Below are 23,494 nucleotides of genomic sequence, written 5' to 3' on the forward strand. Positions count from 1 at the left end.
GGAAGAGGGGCCCGCCTCAGGCCCCGAAATAGAGAATATTTGCCCAATACAGGCACAATAGAGAATACTGACCCAAGAGTAGTCGTCGACCAGTAGGGAATATTGACCCAAGAACAGGGGTTGGCCAGTAGAGATAGTAGGCTGGTGGCTCCCCTACGTTAAAATAAATTAAATATTCTGAGAATCAAATTCTTAGAGATAAATTCTTCATCCTCACGCCTCTCTTCAGAACCTGTACTTTTGTCTGCTGGCTCCGGCAGTTTATATCTGATAAGATTAAACTAAAGCACTTAGTTGTTTGACTTCTACATAAATATCTTCTCAGTTTTCCATATATAACACTATCAGGGAAATAGAGCTCAACAATGAAAAGATGATCATTCATATATAGCATTTTCATGAGGCAACTGACTTGGTATATTTTTACTAAATTTTTAAGTGCTTTCTGCTTACAGGCCGATTATATACTCTGTGTTGAAAACTGTATCTAAAGTATAAAGAGCAATGTGCTTTGATAGAAGATCAATAAGAAAGGTCAATTAAATTTCTCTTTATGGGCAAGAGCTAGAAAACATTTGTGATTACAAATGATTAAAAATTACAAAATTTGTCGAATGTGGTGGTGGATGCCTGTAATCCCAATACTTGGGAGGCTAGGACAGGAGAATAGCCATGTTTGAGGCCAGTGGTGTGTGATAACTTAGACTCGATTTCAAAACAAAACATAAAAAAGGCCAAGGGCATGGTAGTCATGCCTATAATCCCAACACTTGGGTGGCTAAAACAGGAGGATCACAGGTTAACAGATAACATCAGCAACATAGCAAGACCCCCTGCAACTTAGTGGGACCCTGATTAAAACTAAAAATAGGGCTGGGAGTATATATCAGTGGTACAATGCCCTTGGGTTCAAGTCTAAGTACCAAAAAACCCCCCCCCCCCAAAAAGTACCAAAAACCCCCTATATATACCTATGGATATATGTATGTATATATATAATTTTATTGAAAGATATTAAAGAAACATACAAATGGAGTCATTTTATGTTCACAGAAAAAACAACTTAATATTGTAAAGATAAACTGTCCCCATAATGAACTATAGAAGGATACAATTACAATTAAAATTCCACAGGGCTAGTGGTAGTGGTTGCCTGGCATGTGTGAGGGCCTAGTTTTGATTCAACACAAAAGAAAGGAAGAAAAGAAGGAAGGAAGGAAGTAAGGAAGGAAGGAAGGAAGGAAGGAAGGAAGGAGAAATCTTAGGACCTATCAATCTGGCTCTTAGAAAGAACAAAAGAAGAAAAAGAACAAAAGTGGAGACACATTCTACCTGATATGAAGACCCATTATAAATATACAGTGGTTAAGCTGGGCATGGTGGCGCACGTTTGTAATCCCTGGGCCTGGGAGGCAGAGACAGGAGGATCGCACAGGCTCGAAGCCAGCCTTGCTGGCTTAAGAGACACTGATTCCAAATAAAAAGTATAAAATAGGTCTGGGAGTGAAACACAGAGGTAGAAGGGTTTCCAGGAACCACGGTACCACCAAAAAAAATAAATAATAATAATAACAAAAAACAAAACAAAACAAAAAAACAAAGATACAGCAATTAAAACAGTATGGCACTGAAGATAAACACACTGACCAGTAGAAAGAGCACGCCTTGCATACAGAGACATTGAGACACGACACTGCAGTTTGGAGGGGAAGGGATGAGCTTCCAGGGATGAGATTCCAGTAACAGCTGGAATGCTGCCTCATATACGATAATGAAAGCCACACCACAAAGCTCAGGATATTTGTAACACTGGCAAAGAATTAGTACCTAGAATCTATCAAGAAACGATAAACAAAAGAAAGGCCAAATGAGAGACAGCAGGCAACAGAAGTGAATGCGTATTTCGTTGACACTTTTGAGTTTTCTGGCTCTTTCAATTTTCATAGAAAAATATGACCAGTAACCATATAAAAAGGTATTAACGAGGAAAATGAAAATTACAATCATTTCCTATCCACCAGACTGGCAAAAATTAAAAACTCAGAGGGGAGGCTATGAAACGGCAGGAGCCCTCAGTCCCCAGGAGGGAAACGCGGGTAGCCCTGCGGTGCGGGGCAGGAGACACGGGCCCTGGCGTGCATTCCTGTGGGGTCTCTATGCACTGACCAATACACAGCAGCTTATGAACATACAGCAGCAATCTTCCCAGCATTGGTTAAAAACCTAAGCTTGGCAAATTTATGTGTAAAAACTGCTCTACTAAAATTTTTAATTTGTATTGATTTAAGCAATAGTGAGGCTAGACATTTTTTGTTTATCGTTCTCTTTGTCTCTGCATAGTTAACTTGCCTAATCCTCTGCCCATTTTTCTACTAAAGTGGTTAAATTTTCTTAATGACACAATGGAATCCTTAATATATTCAAGACAGTAATCCTTTCTCTGCCAGGCATATTCAGTGCTATCATTTATCCTTTTGTTTTTGTTGGTTTCACTGCTGTTTTCAATTTTCATATCGACAAAGCAATCTTTTCCTTTATGGTTCATTTTCTAATATATAATTCTTAATGCTCACAATTTAAAAGATTTAACTAATCTCTCCAGCACCTCTCCTACAATAAAAATTTCTCATTTAAAATGAGGGTAACATGCCGGGCGTGGTGGCGCACGCTTGTAATCCCCGCACTTGGGAGGCGGAGATGAGGATCGCGCTGGTTCGGAGCCATCTTTGCTGGCTCAAGAGACCCTGTTTCCACATAAAAAAGTAAAAAAAAAATTGGTCTGGGAGTGTAGCCCGTGGGAGTGTAGCCTGGAGGTAGAAGGGCTTCCAGGAACTACGGTACCACTATAAATAAATAAATAAATAAATAAATAAATAAATAAAATAAAATGAGGGTAACAGCACCTTCCTCAAAGGGTCATTGTGAACATTAATTAATATAACTTATACTAACATGCTTGATAAATAGAGTAAATCAACATATCAGTGTTAACTACTGGTCATCTCTGAATACATCATAATTATTGACACCAAAAACCCAACAGGCCACAGAGTTTCTAACTATATGTACCTAAGCAAATGCATTTGGGATGAGAAGACTTGGAAAAATTCCACATACCATGGAAAACAAAGTTTCTGACAGGCAATTTTAGTTCACAAGATGACAAGGGCCACAAGAAAGGCCACAAACATGGCACTCTTACCTTCCTTACTCTTCCCCTTCCTCCGCCAGCTCTGTTTCTTTGTGCACTACCACTCGCGTGACCGACATGTCAGGGTGCTGCTCTCGGGCTTCCCTGATTGCCTGAGCCAGTGCCTGCCAGGACCAGAAGAGAACACAGGTATAGGTTCCATTTCAGGAAGGCAAAACACATGCGTACTCATCAACTGTGACTCCAGCTCAAGCCAAGATGGTCTTATTTCTTTATTTAAGGAAACAGGGCAATTCAGACTGGGATCACTACTGTTCACAGTATCAAATGCTTCTCATTTTTCCAAACTTCCCACTTCTCTGGTCCACGTTCAAATGATGACACATGAAGAAAAACCATCTTAGCTTTGACTATGGGGCTTGTTCTCACGCTATGAGATTTGGAGAAAGCAGCTCTTTCTCTGAGTCTTGAGTGTTATTCTGCTATAACCTGAAACTAATGCCACGGCTATAAGGACCATTTTAAATTTTGCTGTATGAATTGAAGAAATGAGTCAAGCAGCCATGTACAGTGTCCGATATGCGCGCTCCAGTGAAGCTAGCTATCACCCAACTGTGGGAAACACCAAGGCTGGGAACCAGGCCTGCTCACCTTGGTCTTCTTTCAGTAACTATCTGAACTAAAGTGTCTACTAAATTAAAATGCTGTGGGAAAAACATTTATAAGCTTCTAGAACACAGAACTTTGAAAAGAGCAGCAATAACTGTACATAATCAGCAAAGCTAAAGAGAACACAGAGACGAACCTTGAGATTATCAAGTGCAGATCCCTATCTTACAGCTGAAAAACTTGAAGACCCAAAGGTTAGTGGAACTTTCTCAAGGCCAAGTAGCCAGTGAGAGGCAGGACCATAGGAAGACCCAGGATGCTGACCCAGAACTTCTTGTCTCTTCCCTGGATCATAAGGTAAGAATGCAGAATTGTTCTGCATTTTATGCAAAAGTAAACTTTATAAAAGTATTGTGACATTGTGGAAATATCCTATTTTCCATAAGTGGGGCAAGATTTTCTTAATTACTGCTAATTTTGTTTACAAAGACGTGTGAGGGAGAAAGAAAACGGAACACCATAAAACAAATTTAGAAAGGAATTCTAAATTTTAAAAAATCTAGGACACAGAATAGCTTATCTCATAAGACACTATGGGTTTGAGAAAAGCATTGGGATTTTTCTTTCTACTCTGTCATCTGCCTACGGGGACAACTGTATTTCTTATTTGCATTATAGTTTCTGTCAGGTGTAAGGATACTAAACAAAGTCCTAGGCCTCATTCCATCGAAAAATGGTAAAGCTACAAATAAAGTAGAAAATACCCAAAATTGCTAGAAACATCTTCACATATATTTAAAATCAAGTTTGTCACAATACTTTTCACTCCATAATATCACAGCAAGAAATTAAATACTATTAAATGTTAAATTGTTATGGCAACAATAAGGATTGTGAGATGACTGCCAAATTGAAAAATTATTTTATTAGAAAAAAAATACATTCTGAAGAGCAACTGTAGTATAATTTATCTATCCCTGGTATGGAGCTACGAGTCCTATAACCAGCACAGAGTAAAGGAGCAGCCAGCTAAATTTCCAGAAGAGTGAGCCTCTCTGATTTGTCTACTCCTTCTTTCCTTCCTTCCTTCCCTCCCTCCTCCTTCCTTTCCTTCTTTTTCTGTTTCCCCAAGATGAAGATTTCCTTCTTTTATTAAGATTCCTTGTAATGTAAGCAAAGAACCGAAAAGGTATTAACAGTATTAATGTCACTACATAACCAACTTTTTTTTTTTTTTTTTGCAGTACTGGGGATGGAACCCAGGGGCATTCTACCTCCGAGCTACATCTTCAGCCATTTTTATTCCTTATTTTGAAACAGGGTCTCACTGAGTTGCGAAGGGCCTGGCAAAGTAGTTGAGGCTGTCCATGAACCACGATCCTCCAGACTCAGCCTCTCAAATGCTAGGATTACAAGTGTGCACTACTATGCCTGGCTACCAACATCACTTTTTGATAGGGGAGAACTTTCCCCATTTACTTTTAAAAAGTTCTGTCATCTGATCACAAGCTTCTGGTGACAAATACAAGGGAAGCCACGATGAATCTTATTTAAAACACTTCTGCCATCCTACCACTAAATAAGACAGAGTTCAACCTTTACTCTCTTTATTTGGCCATCTGACCCCATTTTGTTTGTTTTTGCAGTACTGTGGATTGAACCCAGGGGCATTCCACCTCCAAGCTATATCCCCAACCCAATCTTATTCTTTTTTTGAAATGGGGTCTCACTAAGTTGCGAAGGCCCTCACTTAGTAGCTGAGGCTGGCCTCAAACCTGTGACCTTCCAGTCTCAGCCTCCCAAGTACTGGAATTACAAGTGTGCACCACCACGCCCAGCACTGATTCCAGTTTTTAAAAGGCTAAAGCCCAGCCCTATAACCAGGAGACGAGTGTCCCCCACAGCAACACCGGGGGTTGTGGGGTCATCAGTGTTATTTACAGTTAGAAACATGCTATGTGGGTACTTACGTTTCAGACCATGTCATTTATACTTACCTTTCCAAATCAGTACTACCTAGAGCTGAGCTTTCATGTGAAACAGGCCACAAGGCAAAAGAAAACACAGACACTGAAAGCTAAGTAATCTCACTGGAAAAGTGACACTCGAAAGCCTGGACGGGCCTAGGTTCAGATGGCAGAGTGGGGAGGAGAACCAATGTGGGGGAATGCCCCAGTCTGACTTCATTTCGTGCCAACGGAAGTGGGCGCCCACCTAGCACATGACAGGGATTCAGTAGATGCTTACTGAGAGAGTTCCAAGGCAAAAGTAAGAACCAGCGCTGCTCCAGCTCCACATCAGGGGACGCGAGAGTGTCCCAGTGGACAGCAGTAGACAGATTCTTGTATGAGAAACTGGAGCTTGGTTTCCACACAGGCAATTCTTTTTCCATGGTTTGCAGGTTAAATGTACTAGTCAGCTCCTAAGAATCTCTATGGCTAAGCTGTAATTCAGAGCCAGGGGAACTCTGAAATCATTAATAACTCTCAAGGAATTAAAAAATATATATCATGAAATGTATACATAAAAATCATGTTTACAAAGGTCAAAAAATGAGTAATTTTTTTCTTAGGCATGAAGAAAATCCATTTTTTCCTGATCGTATACAGAACCATTTTCAAGCAAAAAATTCTTTCCTCTCAGTTTCTCTTTCCTGAGGTCAGTATTATGTTCAAAGGTGGGTACCTATCATTTGCTCCCACTCCCAGCTGAGATAGCCCATTGAACACTTCTTTTCTTGTCTTCCAGTTGTTATAAAAGGAAAATACTTGGCTTCATTTTAAAACCACTTGGAAAACAAAACAAAATCATAGCTTGGGATTTTGGTCTAAAATCAAAGCTGCTCTCCAGCAGTTCCATTCATTACCTGCATATTGCCATATATTCTGCCAAACTTAACATGAAAATGGATGCATGACTCTCAAAACATTTGCAGAATAAAATTGTTGTAAATTTTCATTTTGTAAGAGACTGTAGATTATCACCCCTCCCTCCTCTAACCCAATAACAGTACCAGGGAAAAACACCTAAGAGGAAATAGTCCAAATTTTCATATGGTATAAAACTCACTTGAAAATTTCCTAAGAATAGGAATGAGAAAGCTTGGTGGCTCCCCCCACCCACCAGTGTTTGGATGTCAGTGTCAATAAACTGCCGTTTGTTTTTAAGTATTTGATGACTTATCTTTAAACCAGGCCTACATGAGCACCAGAACTGCTGCTGCCAGGACTCCTCCAGATTACTTTGACCCCAAAGTGCACATAAAGCCAGTGGGAAATAAATAGCAACCCATGCTTTCTGCTGATGCAGAGTCCGGAAAGCGGAAAGGACGAGCTATGCCCAGATTGGGAAGTGTCTGTGCCATGCTCAGGAGCTGGGCTTCATCCAGGAGGTACTGAGAGGTTCACACAGGGACGTAACAAGAAGACAGATGTAAACCTTGGCAAATACACAAGGTCACTTTCAGAACTAGAACCTAAAAGCTCTACCTGGTCGTGATCGATATCTGCATCTCCTGTGATCACGATGCGTTTTTCAATTCTTGTTTCAGATATTCCACCTTTTACAGTCTAAAGTCACAAAAAAGAAAAAAAAAAACAGCAATCACTAAAACATGTTAACAAAAAAAAGAGAGATGGAACCCACCATGACCTTCTGCTCATCGTAAAGTCATGTGTACTGAATGGTGGAAGACTGGTGTCCTAGGAGCTTTCTTTGCTGTATTTTTAAGTTCAATAGAGAACCCTACTAATAAAGTTATAGCTTCTATAATTATACCTCAACTGAAAGCAACCTTACAATTAATTTATCAAGATTTATTAAGAAATAAATTGCTCAATCCAAGTAGTCCTGCTGAAATACTGTTATAACTTTCTTCACTCCCAATTGGCCAATTCTTGAAAAGGAGAATAAAAAGAAATAACTGTTTGGTATTTGTAGAATTACCAGTAATTCAAGCAATTTAGGTATCTGTTTTAGGTTTGGGAAGTTGTTTGATCCAACAATTTTGACTGCTAGGTGCTAGTCACACAAATTCATTTGGTGATTCTGTTCGTTTAGTTTGGTGCAATAGAGAAATAGAAATTGGATTTGGTTTCCAATAGGGAAGGCAGGTGAGATTTTCACTGTTTGATCTGATCACAGCTTCTATGCGCAGCTGTGCACGTGGCACAGAGCATGGCTGCACTGCTGTGTGGTGGGACCCAGGAGCGAAGCCCCGGTTACACGGCCTCACAGTCACTGGCCAGGGTACAAGCCGACCGCCCAGGTGCACCGGAGACAGTGAGATCATCTGCCTTTCTAAAGAGACAATGGGCAAACATATCCAACCTTGACAACTCAGAAGAATTACACACTAAGTCACAAGTAATGACATTTTATTGTTAAGAAGAAATAAGACTTATCACTAGCTCTAATAACTATACATTCAAATGAGCATCAATGACACAATTTATGTGGCACTTTGAAATTTAAAGTCTTCTATTTTTTTCATCATTGCTGAAACATGGGGTGAAAAAGGTACAAAGGATTCCATTAGGCAATAATCAAATGTGTAAAGGCAAAAGGAAATACTCGAAAATAAGACTTAAATTAGGAATTGGATAACTTCAGCACATCAGAATCACCTGGAAGCTTCTCAGAACCCTTCGGGGTTTCATTAGGTCTAGAGTGGGTCGTGGTATTTATGAGGGCAAGCCAGAAACCATACTGGTTATGTGGTACTAAACATTTATACAGTGTGAACTAGGGCAATGTTCCCAATCAACATACTGATAATCTTAAATAAATGAAGTTTTACAATTTTATTATTTGTCTTTGTGTAGCTTTCATAACATAGCTATTCATAACATATTTTTACCCCCTTGTACTTTACAAAATTTTAACTGATTTGAAGACATGTGTCAATGGAGCCTAATTTCTTGTACACTTCAAATTGAGGCATTTTTATCCCACTGGCAGCATCTGTGTATTACTTGAAAAGGTATAGAAGAACAAAGAAACGGTTCAGAAAAGAGCATGTTTGCGATGTACCATCCTCTCCCTGGGAATCCCCTGGACTGCTTTACCTTGGTGATGTGTGTGGTTGTCGTTGTCGACACGGACTCAGATGTGATGGTTTGTGCAGTCAGTAACGTGCCCGAGTCACCACCAGCCCCGCCATCAATCTTTGAATAGTTGGGGGAAAAATACAAAGCAATGCTTAACTTCCATCATGTTGTCAGAGCACCCCTCCCCGGCAGAAACGCATCTTCTAAAATCTATGTGATTCTGCAGAAGATGCTATCCTGCTCTCTGTGTGTCTGGGGCGGTAATTTAGGTCCAGGAGAGTGGCTGGCATTTAAAACAGAGGAAAGGCAAAGGCTAAATGCTCGTGGAGAAGCAAACCCTGTGGGTAGAAAGAGAAGAAGAAGAAAGGAAGTAGGAGGTGGGGGCAAAGGCTACACAGGTCAGAAGAAGTTATCTGAGGGACATTTACAGAAGCTAGAAAAGAACACTAGGAAGCCAACAGAGAAGTTTCCACAGTGACAAGAAATGCTGAGTTTATTACTGGTTTTTAAGCACAGGTGGGTAAAAATAAATATTTCTCTGATTACTAAGCAACAAAGCCTGACACTAACCTGAGAGATTTGATTACTGCCTATCTCTAGATTTTTTTAAAACTACATAGTTCCTATTATAAGTTGCATGCTATGAGCATATAAATGAGTACCTATATTTCAGTAATGTATTACACATACACTTTCTCTACATATATAATATATAAAGTTCATGCATACGCATATATTAAAATAGATTTTAACCTTTTCCTTTTGTGTGTGTGTGGGTCTGGGGATGGAACCCAGGGGCATTTAATCTCTGAGCTACACATCCGGCCCTGTTTATTCTTTATTTTGAAACAGGGTCTCACTAAGTTGCGGAGGGCTTCACTAAGTAGCTAAGGCTGTCAGCAAACCGTGATCCTACGGTCTCAGCCTCCCGAATGCTGGGATTCCAAGCGTACGCCACCACGCCCAGCTTAACTTGTTCCTTTGACATTGGAGGAGGTAGAATGATCTAAAGTTTTCCAGGGTAAATAATAAAGCAAATTAATAGCCTTAACAGTTTATGTTAAGATCATCACATGTATTTGCTTTTTGTTTCCTGGCACCGATGTAAGAAATAACCAGAAAGTCTATAGCCTTTCTAAGTTAATAAGAAATTTCTACCAAACTTATATCATGGACCTGTATTTCTTTATGAGAGCACTTATGCATACCTATTCATAAGAAACCCACTTGTGCTCATCTGGGGTCTATGCACCTATGTATAATATGCCTGAAGTAACTTTAGAAAATGTTTCAACCAAGCACCTATTGAGGGAGGGGCAGTGCTAGGGATCAAACCCAAGGCCTTGCACATGCTAGACAAGTGCTCTACCAATGAGATCGTTTCAGCCTAAATATTTTGAGAAGTGATAACCTGCCATCCTCCACCATGATACAATCCCACCAGAGAAGGTTAAACTTTGCAGTAGATAAAATATTTATCATACACATTTTCAAACAGTTCCATTTTGAAATGATAAACACTTTCCCTTTTTAGTTACTCTTAAGATTAGACATCTTTATGCTTATTTCCAATCTTTACAGAACCAATTCTGAAGACCTAAATTAAACACACAGACATGATAATGATGTAAGACACATAATATCACAGGTTACACAAAAATGAATACAGATATCTCAAGAAAATAACCTAAAATGAGGGAGTATGTGTGTGTTCTTCCAATCAAGTATGAATTAAATGGGTCTGTTTTCATGGAGTTGGAATATGGGAAAGAAGCCAACGTGCTACTAATTCACAAAATAGATCAAATCTAGTAAATTCTGCAAGACGATCTGTATATGCAAACAATATAAAAAAGTGAGCCAGAATTGCCTTACAGTAATAGGCACAGTATTTACACTGTTGGTACAAAATAATCATATGTATGGTTTCCCCATAATTACTGGGTCACAAAAGTTTGATTGCAGTTCTCTGTCACAATCTAAGAGAACAACCTAGCGAGGCAGGCTATTGTTGGAGCACAGTTATAAAACTGAGATGTGTAAAGCTGAAGTCGAAGTCAGGATCACACAAGCCAGGAAAACACCATGGAGACAGAAACAGACAGACTGAGCAGACACGAACTCAAACAGTCCAAGTCTCGAGCTTTTGTACCTGTGGAGACTCATATGTGATGGTTTTGGTCTCGGTTTGGACAATGGGGACTTCCTTGGTGGAGATTTCTGTCCTTTGTGAGGCATCAGAAATTGTTACCATCTCTGTTTTTACCACTGGTGGCTGAGGTGGAAAAGGAAGGGAAAAATAAATCCTAGAGGTAAACAAGTAAACGTGCTTAAAGGAACCTCCAAAACATAACTGTAAGAAACATATCCAAACATACACTCATGCACAGAGGAAAAAAGAATAAAGGCAAATAATTTAAAAGAAACAAAAGATATAAAAGAAAAACTTCCCTTCAAATACATCATACACGCACACATACATATGCAGGTATATGTATGTATATAGGTACATGTATGTTTATACATGAAAAATGAACTAAATGACAACTCCCTACATTATCTTACTCCTAAAATCCTGGTGGTTGCCAGACTACTACACTGACATACATATGTTCCACCGCACAAAAGATATAAAAGAAAAACTTCCCTTCAAATACATCATACACACACACATACATATGTGTAAAAGTTATAATAAAACTGAAGAGAAAAACAGAATAAATTATTTAAAGTAATCTATGTCTATTTTTACTGCAGATTAAAGAATCACAGGGTTTGTGTGAAGGCTCGCTGTTTTTAACTGGCATGCCAGGGAGACAGGCTAACGTGTGACCCTCTTCCCAAAAGATACCATTTTCAGAAAGGACATCTTGGAAGTGATTGTTCAAATTATACCTGGCTAAAATTTGCAGTGTTTCTTCTGTATCACATACATTAAAATGCGGTATGTAAAATTACCTCATCAATGTTGCATTAATGCTTTGAACAATTTAAAACATAAATGTACGATAGCTGTTAACATGGTAGTCTGCTGAGAATGTTTGTTTAGATCAGACTATAATACCACTATGAAAATACTATGGTACTTTCTTTGACAGAAAATTCCTAGCAGGTATAACTATTTAAGAACAACAACTGTATATTGAATGTAGAAAATAAATAGTTCAAAGGCTCTTAGAACATCTTCTCTGAAGTAAAACATAAAGTTTAAAAGTAACACCATAAAAATTCATTTAATAATTTCAAAACAAGTCACTTCAAGATTTTCCACCCTACTAGAGAGCAAATGTGGTTAAATCCCTACATTGTAGGCAGTTTAGAACCAAGAAATGTTCCCATGGAAGTAAAACCTCCCCCAGCCTAACTCCCAAATGAGATACTGTATCTTATAACCAGGACTTAATCTAAGAAGATTAGAAAATTATTTCTTTGGGAGAGAAAAGAAAAAGACTTGTATCCAATGCAGATAAGCCACAATATATATAATCAACTTGCAAATAATCCAATGTTATGAGGACAGAATGAGAAGAGGGGGTACCCTGCTAGCGAACAGTTTAGCCCCTGGCTGCCTAGAAGGGACAGAAAGACGGTTGTTAACCAAACCACACAGTCCCTGTATCTAAAAACAGGCATCACAGTGGTATTCAAGAAATACCGCTCTCATCCCTGCAGGCCGTTTTGTTCAGAGCATTGTGGTAATCACAGCCTGCCATTGGTTCTAAAAATCTTCAGTTGAAAAGTGAGAGAATGAGTCCAAAAGTCACATCCAGTCACATCAGCCACACACCACTCACACTGACCATCTTAACATTACATATACTTCTCTAATTAAATCAATGAAAAAAAGGCATTTAGTTTGAGGAAGCAGTGCAACTAAAGACAGTTGGAAGCATCCAAAAACATGCAAAGAAAAATTTAAATATGAAATGAGAAGGAAAAATGATGTGGTGGTTGTAGGAAAGTTGCCCCTGCAGTGATCCCGCTGCAGTAAGGAAGCCAGAGACCATGGGCTGAGCTGGTAGGTACTCTAAAGCATTTCTTCCCCCTTTCTTCCCAGAAGAGAAAAATCAGATTCTTGCTGAAAAGGCTGAAAGAGAATTGGGAGAACATGCTGAGAAGAAAAGCAGGTGTTCTCCACCTGAGAAAGAGCTCTACGGTTGAGACTCCCATTTACCTCTGAACAACATATAATTTGTGGCAAAACATCAATGTCAACATGAGACACCTCTCCGTTAACTTTCTGCTGCTCTTCCTCTGCGTCTTCACTCAGGTCTTGCTTAACAGTGCCTTCGTTTATACTCTTCTCTCCACATAGCTTTTGGGCAACTACATGTTCCTGGGCCACTGCTTCTACCGGGATTACACTGGCACCTGCGTGTCTGTCTGGGCTGGCTTCAGGCACTGCTGCCTCCCTCTCTACTACCTTGGCTGCTTGGCTGGGCTCTTCCTCCGCCTCTTCATCACACTCCTCCTGCTCCTCCCTTATGGTGCCCTCCGTCACACGGTGGTGGGGCCGGTACTCTCCCACTTCTTCCTCCTCACTCTCACTGCTGCTGCTGCTCTCAGAAGACAGGGAGGTGGAGTCTTTTTGGGCCACAGGCTCCACCTTACGGCTCTCCCCAGGACCACTCCCAGGTGAGATCTCTTTACCATTCACTTCTTCAGTGATTACTCTTTCGTCTTTCCCAACCTCTGCCCGCTTCTTCTCCTCCACTACATTCAGAGTCTCATGTGAACTCTGTACGGAGAAAAGATGGATGAGGGGAAACAAAAATATATAAATGAATAAAAACAACGGAAACCCAAATTGACTGATGGCAGATTCATGTCATGGAGGAAAAACAAAGATGATTATGATGGCTGACTGGAAGGGAAGCGGGGGAAATGTGAAGGGGTGAGTGACATCAGGCGGTGGTGTTAACATGGAAAGGGGGAGAACCTTCGCGGCATCCCTGGCTCCAGTGCAAGGCCCTTCTGACGCGGGAGCACGTGTCTGCGGAACAAAAAGCAACCGAGGACACAAAATCAATAAGGTTTCACCTCAACAACCACCAACACACACATCTGACCGCAAACACAGAATGAACGGCAAGAATGAACAGCTACAGAAACCTCCACTCAAGGTCACATGGAGGACAATCAAGACAAATGCCAAAAAGCTTGCAAAAAGAAGCAAAAACACACAACAGCCAGCCCAAGAAAGAAACCCTCTCATCATAGCTATACCTGGAAGCTCCGCTCATGTAGTTGTACATGGTTTTCAACAGTGATCATTTTAAGGGTCAATCGGACCATTTTAAGGGACCAATCTGAAAGCTTTTTAAACTTACTGGAAAAACAGTTTTGGTTTTATCACACCCTAAAGTCTGGCCTGGACCCCTGATTCCACTATAGAGCATCAAGGAGATGGCACCTTTATTTTTTACTGGTAATTAAAAAAAAAAAAACAGCTTTGATTGGTAAAATTATGGTTGGCTTCAGATAGTTATTAACATAAATATGTTCAATTCAGAGATGGCTAAAATCACTCCAACTTGTATTATCGATCAGCAAAAGGAATGCTGTAGATTAGGGTGGATGCCGAGAGCCCCAAATGCTTTCTCTTAGAATTTAGCTCCTTCACTAGCATCTTTGAAATCTGAAATTCATTATCAGAGATGCTCATTCCTATCCTTTGGAAACACATGCTTCTTGGGAGTAAATTAAATTATTGAGTAATATAGTATCTAAATGTTTAATAAATACCTGTTGACCAAATATCTTAGTAGTACAAATTACAATGCTGTGCTATTACTAACCAGGGCAGACACTTTTTTCAAAGCTGCAAATTAATATACTTATAAGAGAAACTACTCTACATTGGTATAAATAAAGCACAACTTTCTGACATCCACTACTACTAGTGATCGAAATTAAAAATAATTCAGCAAGAAACGGTAGCCCATTTATTCAAGATGGTATCTCCACGCTAAACACAGAAGGGCTCTGAACCCTCTGGACGCTAACTGTTATGAAACTGCCAAGTCAGTGTCATAATAGACACAAGAATTTGTTATCAACGAAGCAACAGGGCAACCAGAGCCACAGGTGCTCCACTAGCACACTTCTCTGCAGCACGTATTAACATATACTCACTCACTGTGGTCTGTTCTGTTATTCTTAAATGCATGGTAAGGGCATGTTTGAGTTGCTAAAAATTCATGCCATGTAAATCAGGTGATTGGCAAAACTATAGAATCATCCTTCCAGTTTTATGTAAATCTGAAGGTTTTGGACATTAAATAAGGAACTCAATGTATTTTGATATGAAGGCAACATTTAACTATCACTCACTACTTATAAACTCCTTTATAAATAAAGATATTCAATAATGAGAGCATTTCTAGACTAGGTATTTCATGTTATTACAAGTCAGTGAATTATTATTGCTATTATTACTTAACCTCAAATGGCTGGATGGGTTCTGCCCAAGTTCAGGGAATCCCTTAGGGTCATTCAGAAACAATTATTTCATTGAGTCTGGCAAGTACTTAGAGTTTTTCCCATATAAATGGAATTTAAAAAATAACAAATCATTAGAAGATGCCTGCAATTTGGGTTTTGAAACCTTTAACTGCAAAATCGACTTAGTTTCTACTTGGCTAAGACTTTCCTTCTGCTTTTAACAACTTGGGCTCTGGGCCTTAATAATTTAAATGATTCTCTGAATTTAGGCAGTTTTTTTCATTTTGGTGGGGGCTGGGGGAAGATTATAAGAAGCAGGAGAAACATCCAATTGGTATTTCCTTTCCTCATGTCCAAATTCAGCCATTGTTTCTTGAATGTTTCTCCCACGAAGGGTTAATTTCACCAATGAAAGAACCAGAGGAAAGGGGCTTGAATACTCAAAAAATAAAAATCATTCTCACGTGTGGCTTTTAGTAACAGGGGAAACAAAGTAAAATGCACCTCAGGCGAGGGTGAGAAGGGCGAAGAGGAAAGGTTTTCTCTAAGAGGCGCGTTAGGGATCACAACTGCGCCCTCTGCTGTCCAAGTGGTGGCTGAAGGGAAGGTGGCTTGCTTGCTATCAGAAAAGCCCTTTCCACTAAACAAAATTGATGTTATCTCCTCTTCTAGGCTCTAGAGAGGTCAGAAAAGGAAGAGCAAAGAATTAACAATACATCAGAATAGACAGCAGTGACCTATCAGAAGAAAGGAAAGGTTACACAAGGAAGAATAATAGAACAGCATAAAATGAAAGAAGAATTCTGAAGTTTCTGTAGAAGGCCTCTGCAGGTTGCCTGAATGCCAGCTTTTCCACTCGCTTAAAAGTCTTTGGTAGCTGTAACCTAAATTAGTTAGCTGTGTGCATGTACATCGCCATCACCATGAACTGCACTACGCTGTGAGGCTGTAATGCACCAACAGATGCATTTTTAAAAAAAAAGAATTAATTTTTTAAATCCTCCTTTTATCACTGAAACTATCACAAACTGAACACAGTCTACTATTGCACATTTCTTGAAGCAACTTCCGAGCCTCCCTCTGTCCAGAATGATCCCTTCAGTGATCCCCACAACTGAAATCCTTCTTTCTGTGCCAGGGCGTGGCAACCCACCCCTCCTGGCCCTTCCCTTGCACTCTGGCCCTGCAAGCTTTGCCATCCCTCCAAGGGCCACTTAACCTGCCATCTTCTGTGTAAGTAGTTTCCTAAAGGCTCCAGCTCCTCTGCAAACAACTTTGTGCAACATTCTTGACAGCAACCCACAGTAATTTCCCTCGGACATGCTAGGAATGCCAGAGAATGAAAAATTTGTTTTTTCTTTTCTGACAAAAAATAATGGGTTAAAAAATTAAAGTTAGAAGACAACCTCAGTGCTGAAAACTGAGGTTTATGAAAACTGAGCGATATGAAAATCCTTTGTCCTTAAAAAATTATTCAAGCAGATTTAAATTTCACTTTTTGGACCTTAATAATGATTCCTAACCCTTCTGAGGTGACAGTAGGAAAGCTGAGGGCTGACACTTGGAATACCAGTAGAGAGCGCCATCATGAAGTCCTCCCCCTATTGGAATGTGTCAGAATAAATAAGTGATATGTGCATGTATGCCTCTACCATCTAGTATCCATTAAGATGCATGACTACAATGCACGAATAAAGAATTAAAAAAACAAATAAAAAGCAAAAACAAAAACAGAATATCTTAAAGACAAAATGCATATTAGAAAAGTATTTTGAATAAAAATTAAAAACAAATGCATATTATTTGCCTAATGCCCCTTCAGCAGTGAGCTAGGAGGGTTGAGGAAGAGGAAGAGGGTATGTGCTTGCAATATTCAGGAGGGACAAAAAAGCTTCCAGACTAATTCTGCTCAATTACAATCCCCATCATTATATCATCCCTAAGGTTGAAAGTGGGAGTAGAAAGGAAGTTCTTCATAGTAAGAGATCACTGGGGAATTTTAAAAGTGCATTTAGTTATTCAATAAAATACCTTCAAAATTACCTTCAAACTGTTGTCTAGGTAAACTCTGTTAAACTCATGAGAATACTTTATACAAGTTATCATAATTCTCAAAACACATAAGAGGATACACAATATCCTCCACTCTCAAAATTGTTCACACTCAAAGTCATTCTGAAAATTCAGTTTATTTATTTGTTAAGTGAGACACTATTGTTGCTTTTAAAAATCTATAAAACTCATATTATGGGAATTGGGAATATTTGATCAAATTATGTACTTAAATTTTTGATTTTTCATTTCAATAAAGATTATATTTCAAAGATAAACAAGAAACCCTATAAAACTGGCAGCAAAAAGAAGATATAAAGATAAAAATTAAAAAGTTATTCTGTCAAAGTCAAAACACTCCAACAGGCAAAACTGCTTGTGTACTTTCAGTTAATCATAGTGGTATGTTATTTAAAGAAAGAAATAAACATAATGTAGGTGTTTAATAAATGTTTTTTGGGTGAATGGATGAATGTAGTTAGGACAATCCATTTACATGACAAGAATACATGGAGAAGAAAAAAGAAAAACAGCAGTAACTTCTACTACAAATAAGCCATCCAGGAGCTTTTCTTGATTTAAATTTCACATAGTATCACTTTATTATGATATCCAAGATGTTTCATATGGTATATTCCTAAAATATAAGATTCAGAAAAAAATAATAATTTTAAACATCTTCACCAAAACTTCAGTTCCTACTGTAGGAAGTCCAAAGACATCACCTTAAATCTGATCAAATGATGCCATCTAAAATGCTCTGGAAGATAGGTTTTAAAAAAATACAAAATATTTCAAAGCATGTGATATTAAAATCCTCATTATATACATAATTTAACTGGCTTTCGATTTCAGCTAACCTTTAAAGCATATAAATATGACACCTGCTTTGGCTTTGTGACACTGTGTTTCTAATTTGCAGTGTTCTGGAAATATTTCATCTCAACTAGACCTCAAAGTCCTTGAGGGAATTTCCATGCGTTCTCCCTCCCCTCTCCCCACTGTGCAGACTCTTGACCATGCTAGTGATTAACAAAAATCTATTTTATGGAAGGGAAACAGTGTTCCTTATTACTGATCTCTTATTCATACCCCTGTCACTTTCTAATCCTAAACTGTTAGCAAGGTCTTGAAGCCCCTGGCCTGGTCTGTGGGGTCTGACCTCTTTGACCTTTCCTCCTTGATCTCATTGATCATTAAACCCTTATCTCTTGGCCTTTCAGTCCTCTACATTAGCTCCTTTCTGAGGCTGTTAAATTTGTTCTTCCTTACACGTGGAAAAATCTTCACATGTCAACTACCTCCTTGTTATACAGTCAGGGCCTCAACTCAAATGACACCTCCTCCTGACCACACTGGTAAGCAGCCTTCTCAGTCCTGTTTTAACAGGGCACTGGTTTTTGCCCTCTCATCATTTACTTCTTAGAACCCCAAATTCTCTAATTGCTCATGCCCATGTCTGCTGTCTGTTTCCTTCACTAGACGCTCAACCTTCCAGGCTGGCCAGCTAGCTAATAAGCAAAATCAGTAGAAAAAGAATAATGAGAAAGTAAAAATGATGGAAACTTAACTTTCTCACCAATGTCAAGTGTTGCAAATAAACAGGAGCAAGAGAGAGATAAAAGGCTACTGGAGTGCATCAAAGTCTTTTTGTCCATTAAAATTCTTAAAATTCAGCAGGGTGTGGTAGCACACATTTGTAATCACAGTATGTGGGAAGTTGAGACAGGAGAATTGCAGGTTTGAGAACAGCCTCAGCAACTTAGTGAGGCCCTCTGCGACTTAGTGAGACCTCCCTCTTTCAAAATAAAAAGTGAAAAAGGGCTGGAGGTGTCTCAGAGGTAGAACATGGTGCCTGGGTTCAAAACCCGTTATCACACACATGCACACACACACACACACACACACACACACACACACACACACAGAAAAAAGAATCTTAAAATCGAGAAGGTTTCCATGTGTAATTAGACTAGTCATATAAAGTGCATGTAACTTGCTGTTATAATAGCATCAGTGTGCATAAGTATTGTGCAGTGCATTTTCACATGAAATTATAGCTTCCCAAGTGTCCACCACATACACTGAATTAGAGATCACTTATCACCTAAACTAGCTGATAGTTCTGCATTTCAAACTTGGAATTTCAAATAAAGTGCTTAAGCAATATGGTGTCTCTTGCCACCTGTTCCTATGCTTCTAAAGATGGGAACTTTTTAAATACTGGAAAAAATATTTTAAAAAATTTTTAGGTTGACACATAATAAGAAAGGAATGTCTATGGATGTGGACAGAAATAAATGAGGAAGAGGAAAAGCGAGAGCAGATCCAAGGATGCAAGGTGAACACCTTGTCCGCCTCCTGAGCTTTCTCTTCCACTGTCCGCGCTGCCGCCATCAGGTACTTCTCCTTCATGGATAAAATATCCGTGAAAAGATGGTCTCCTTTTCTCTATTGTTTTAAATAGTGGACAGAATTAACAAGTAAGACACACACATTACACCTACAGCAACACAAACAATAAAACAACCATGTGGGTCAGTGGTACGGCACAGAGTTAGGCAGAAGCCTTAGTGTTCCCCAGAAACACTCTAGAATAGAGAGCTGAACTTGACATTATCACCAGAAAATCTGAAAATAAGAACCTAAGTGGTATTACACTTCTCCTAAGACCCAGTCATGTATAATGTTTTAAATCTTAATATTTTCAAAAGCTTCATGTCTTAGTTCAGCACTTATTTTTGCTTATCTGCTCTTAAAATCCTACTGTCCTTTCAATGTCACAAACTCAAAAGCTCACAAATTAATAACTTTACTTTCTAGGAAAAGTATATAAAAACAGCACTAGAATATTTAAATGTTTATAATTTTGCAATATTCAAGCCACATTAAACACTGAAGGAAGATGAATTATAGGACAATGTCTTTGTACAATTTTTAAAAATGAAAACTAAATATAGTAAGATCACTGTCTCCTCAAGTATGACGAGCCCGTGGAATTTCTTGGTCAGCCACAAGAGGGATTTGTGAGCTTCAGAAAAGAATAGATATAAGATGGGAATTAACTGAACAAAATTTTGAGAATATATTTTAAAAGCAATACTTATATTAGTGGTAGGGAGAAATACATCATGGAAAGAAAAAAAGGACAGTATAAAGACACTCTGAAAAAAAATTTAAAACACTATTCTGCATACCATTACTAGGAAGTTTCAATATTAAGTTGCATTAAATATAATATTTTGCAAGTCTTAAGGCTCATCAGTCTTTAAAGGTAAGTTTCAACTCAGTATTCTCACAATATTAACCATAAAAACATTCCAAATATGTCACAACATTTCTCTAATCATCTAAATAAATTTCCTTATTTCAGAAGTCACAACTAAGAAGCTTATTGCACACATTTTATGTTCATTTAAAAGTTGTTCTGTATGATTCATTACAACTAAAATTTACTTGAATAAAAGTGATATTACTCTGAAAATACTTCAAAAGTACTTTGAAACTCATACAATTTACAAAGAACTAGGCCAAAAATATTACATTGTTAATATTTAGTATTAAAAATTGTTAGCTACTACAAAAAATTAAATGGGAACATTTTGTAACTTCTGCAAAACATCATACAAAATCAACAACCTGAGTTTTACTGAACAATTGGAGTGAGACATATAGCCAACAAACAGCTGGTGACATACCCCTTGTGTCTGTAGGGACAGAGGTGTGATACGTCGTTTTTCCCATTCACTAGGGCGCGGCTCAGGTGTGGATTCCATAAAATTGCGCTTGAGTTCACTAATGCTAGCCTGATGTCTCAGTATGTCCTCCTGGGCCTTATCCAGATCCTAGCAGTTTGTAATGCAACACAAGGGGGAAATCCAAAAGGAAAAAACCCAGTAGGACAAAAATAAAAAATAAAACCAAAAAGTAAGACAAAGAAAACTTATGATTAAAAAAGACATAGTAAAGCAAGAAAAATGCCAAGTCTCAAAAGCCATATTATCACATATAGATAACCCCCCAATGAGTCCACCAAAATTTGAAAATAGAGCCAATGTCTATCTTTGATGATTCAGATTTTAAAGGGTTCTAATTTTGTCTATTTAGATTTTTAAACGAGTAATTATTTATATTATCAGAAAGAAGCCTTGGGGCTGATTATCAAAATGGCTAATATTCCCTTCTACAACCAGACTTGAATTGTGTCCTATGATTCGGTTCCCACTACTAGTAAAACTGCACTCTGTGAGCAGAACAAATCGAGTACTAAACATAAAGGGAGACTCAGAAGCACATTTGGCCTAAAGGGAGAGCCAGCCAAGGATCACCCCCAAAAAATGGGGAAAAAAAAAACCCAAAATTGACTTTCGTCAGGAAATTCCAGTGTTAGCTTTTAATTCTTAAGGAATAAAAATAACTGCTTCCAGAGTTTACTTCTGCTTGGTCTTCTGTGATATAATGAACCACATACTGGGCTCATGTAATGCAAGGCACAAAAGTGGGGCACAGCCAACCTCACATACCATGTGGTCCCCACACAAAGATGCAAGGGAAGCTAGCAGGTCCATTTTCATCACAGCAAGCCCAGATAAATGGTATTTGTGGAATTTTTTTTTTTTTAGACCAACTCTGGTAAATAGTATTGCGGTGATTAGCATTCAGTAAATGATTTAAACTAAAGTTTAAATGTTTTAAAAAAATCATAGGGTCGCCTTATATCATAACTTTTGTCCCACTCCCAAAGGAACAGGTCATGCATCTGATAAAATTAGATAATCCATCATCATGCACAAGCATAGTAGCTCATCTATGAGCTTCTGGAGCCATTTGCAAAAAGTCATCAAAGTCTAAAAATCTTTGCATGGCATGGAAAAATGACAGTGGCTTGAGATCAGGCACATTTCTTGCATTTGTTCAAAGCAATGTTACTTATTACACTTTACAGCATTTTAGTGAGTTAGGCCAAAATACATTTCCAACAGTTATCAAAGCTGCCAAAAGCAACCAAACTGATTAGTCAGATTACTGAGAAATGCAGTCCTCCAATGAGTGTACTGTCACACACTACCTACAAAGATAAATAAATAAATAAATAAATAAATAAATAAATAAATAAATAAATGGTCCTCATAACACGAGGAACATATTTTGGGCTCCTAATTGGGTAGTCTTGTCTTTTCTCTCTCCTCTCCTCCCTCTCCTCTCCTCTCCTCTCCTCTCCTCTCCTCTCCTCTCCTCTCCTCTCTCTTTCCTTCCCTCTCCACCCCCCTTTATCCCCCCTTTTTTAATCAAAACAATTCAACTAGTATGTGCTCAAACAGAATACTTAAAGTGGACCACATTCCAAATCACACTGGATTTGAAAATAAAAAAAGTTGGTATAGATCAAGAGCCAACAAAGCAGATCAACAAATATCTGCTCTGCTTAATATATACTAAAAATGGATGGTATTTCAGATCTATGCCCTAGAGATAATTCATCAGGAAAATAGGTTTACTTATAGAACTACTTTACAACTAATGGGTAAACGGAACTCTTTTGCCCGGTTGTCACTTCCACAACTCCTAACAGATCTACTCCTATCTTAGCCACTTTAGAAGAATGAAATTGAACTGGTAACATGCACTTCCCAAGTTGAACTTCCCCCATGCATTCCATGCACTGTGCTCCAAGAAAATTGCCAGCCAGCCTGTGCGTGACCTCCCGTCCACAGCAGCCTGGCAGCCATTAGGACAGTTGTTTTCTTAGATGATACAAACCTCCAACATTAAATTGCTATGTCTGACATAAATATTATCCCCTTCTACTCTCAAGGAATTTTTCTGTGAAATTAAATCACACAGGGGGGAAAGGCAAATAAACATTGTGTATCAATCAGCAAACACCAGAAATGACCCTGAGTTTGACAGTTCTAAAACTTTAAAATAAAAAGAGGAAGAAAAATTTTTACTTAACGTCATAAACAAAACTCACAAATAAGCCCCCAAAGTTCATTCCACTACCACCACCCCCCCCCCCAACAGTAATAATGGTGGGTTGCAGTCGCAAGATATTTAACTTCAGGGGAAAACAGCCATCTTCCCCAGCTGTGTTTCCTCTTCTTCCATCTGGGCCTGAAAAGTCACACAGCAAGCAGCCAGAAAGGGGAGATTAGTGGGAGCTCTACTGCCAGGGAGGAGGAGCTGTCCT

At 38.7% G+C, this 23,494-nt stretch overlaps 1 protein-coding gene across 13 annotated transcripts in view; it reads right to left on the minus strand.

Annotated features, from left to right (window-relative positions):
* Nucleotides 1–3,207: 3,207 nt before the first annotated feature.
* Nucleotides 3,208–23,494, minus strand: part of EPB41L2 (erythrocyte membrane protein band 4.1 like 2) — a gene marked incomplete at both ends in the record, with an annotated part of 91,482 nt that continues 71,195 nt past the window's right edge. For 2 of the 13 annotated variants that reach the window (XM_080699761.1, XM_080699760.1), the window contains 5 exons: nt 3,208–3,315; nt 7,249–7,329; nt 8,827–8,925; nt 10,961–11,083; nt 12,983–13,546. In XM_080699761.1, the coding sequence (XP_080555887.1) occupies nt 3,208–3,315; nt 7,249–7,329; nt 8,827–8,925; nt 10,961–11,083; nt 12,983–13,546 (975 nt within the window). Of the gene's footprint in view, nt 3,316–7,248; nt 7,330–8,826; nt 8,926–10,960; nt 11,084–12,982; nt 13,547–13,747; nt 13,802–15,756; nt 15,928–19,653; nt 19,756–21,002; nt 21,150–23,064; nt 23,128–23,494 lie in introns of all 13 variants that reach the window. The other 11 variants (XM_080699750.1, XM_080699755.1, XM_080699756.1 and 8 more) reach the window with 11 other exon arrangements.

This window comes from Muscardinus avellanarius, assembly GCF_963383645.1.
Source record: "Muscardinus avellanarius genome assembly, chromosome: 8".
Taxonomy (NCBI): domain Eukaryota; kingdom Metazoa; phylum Chordata; class Mammalia; order Rodentia; family Gliridae; genus Muscardinus; species Muscardinus avellanarius.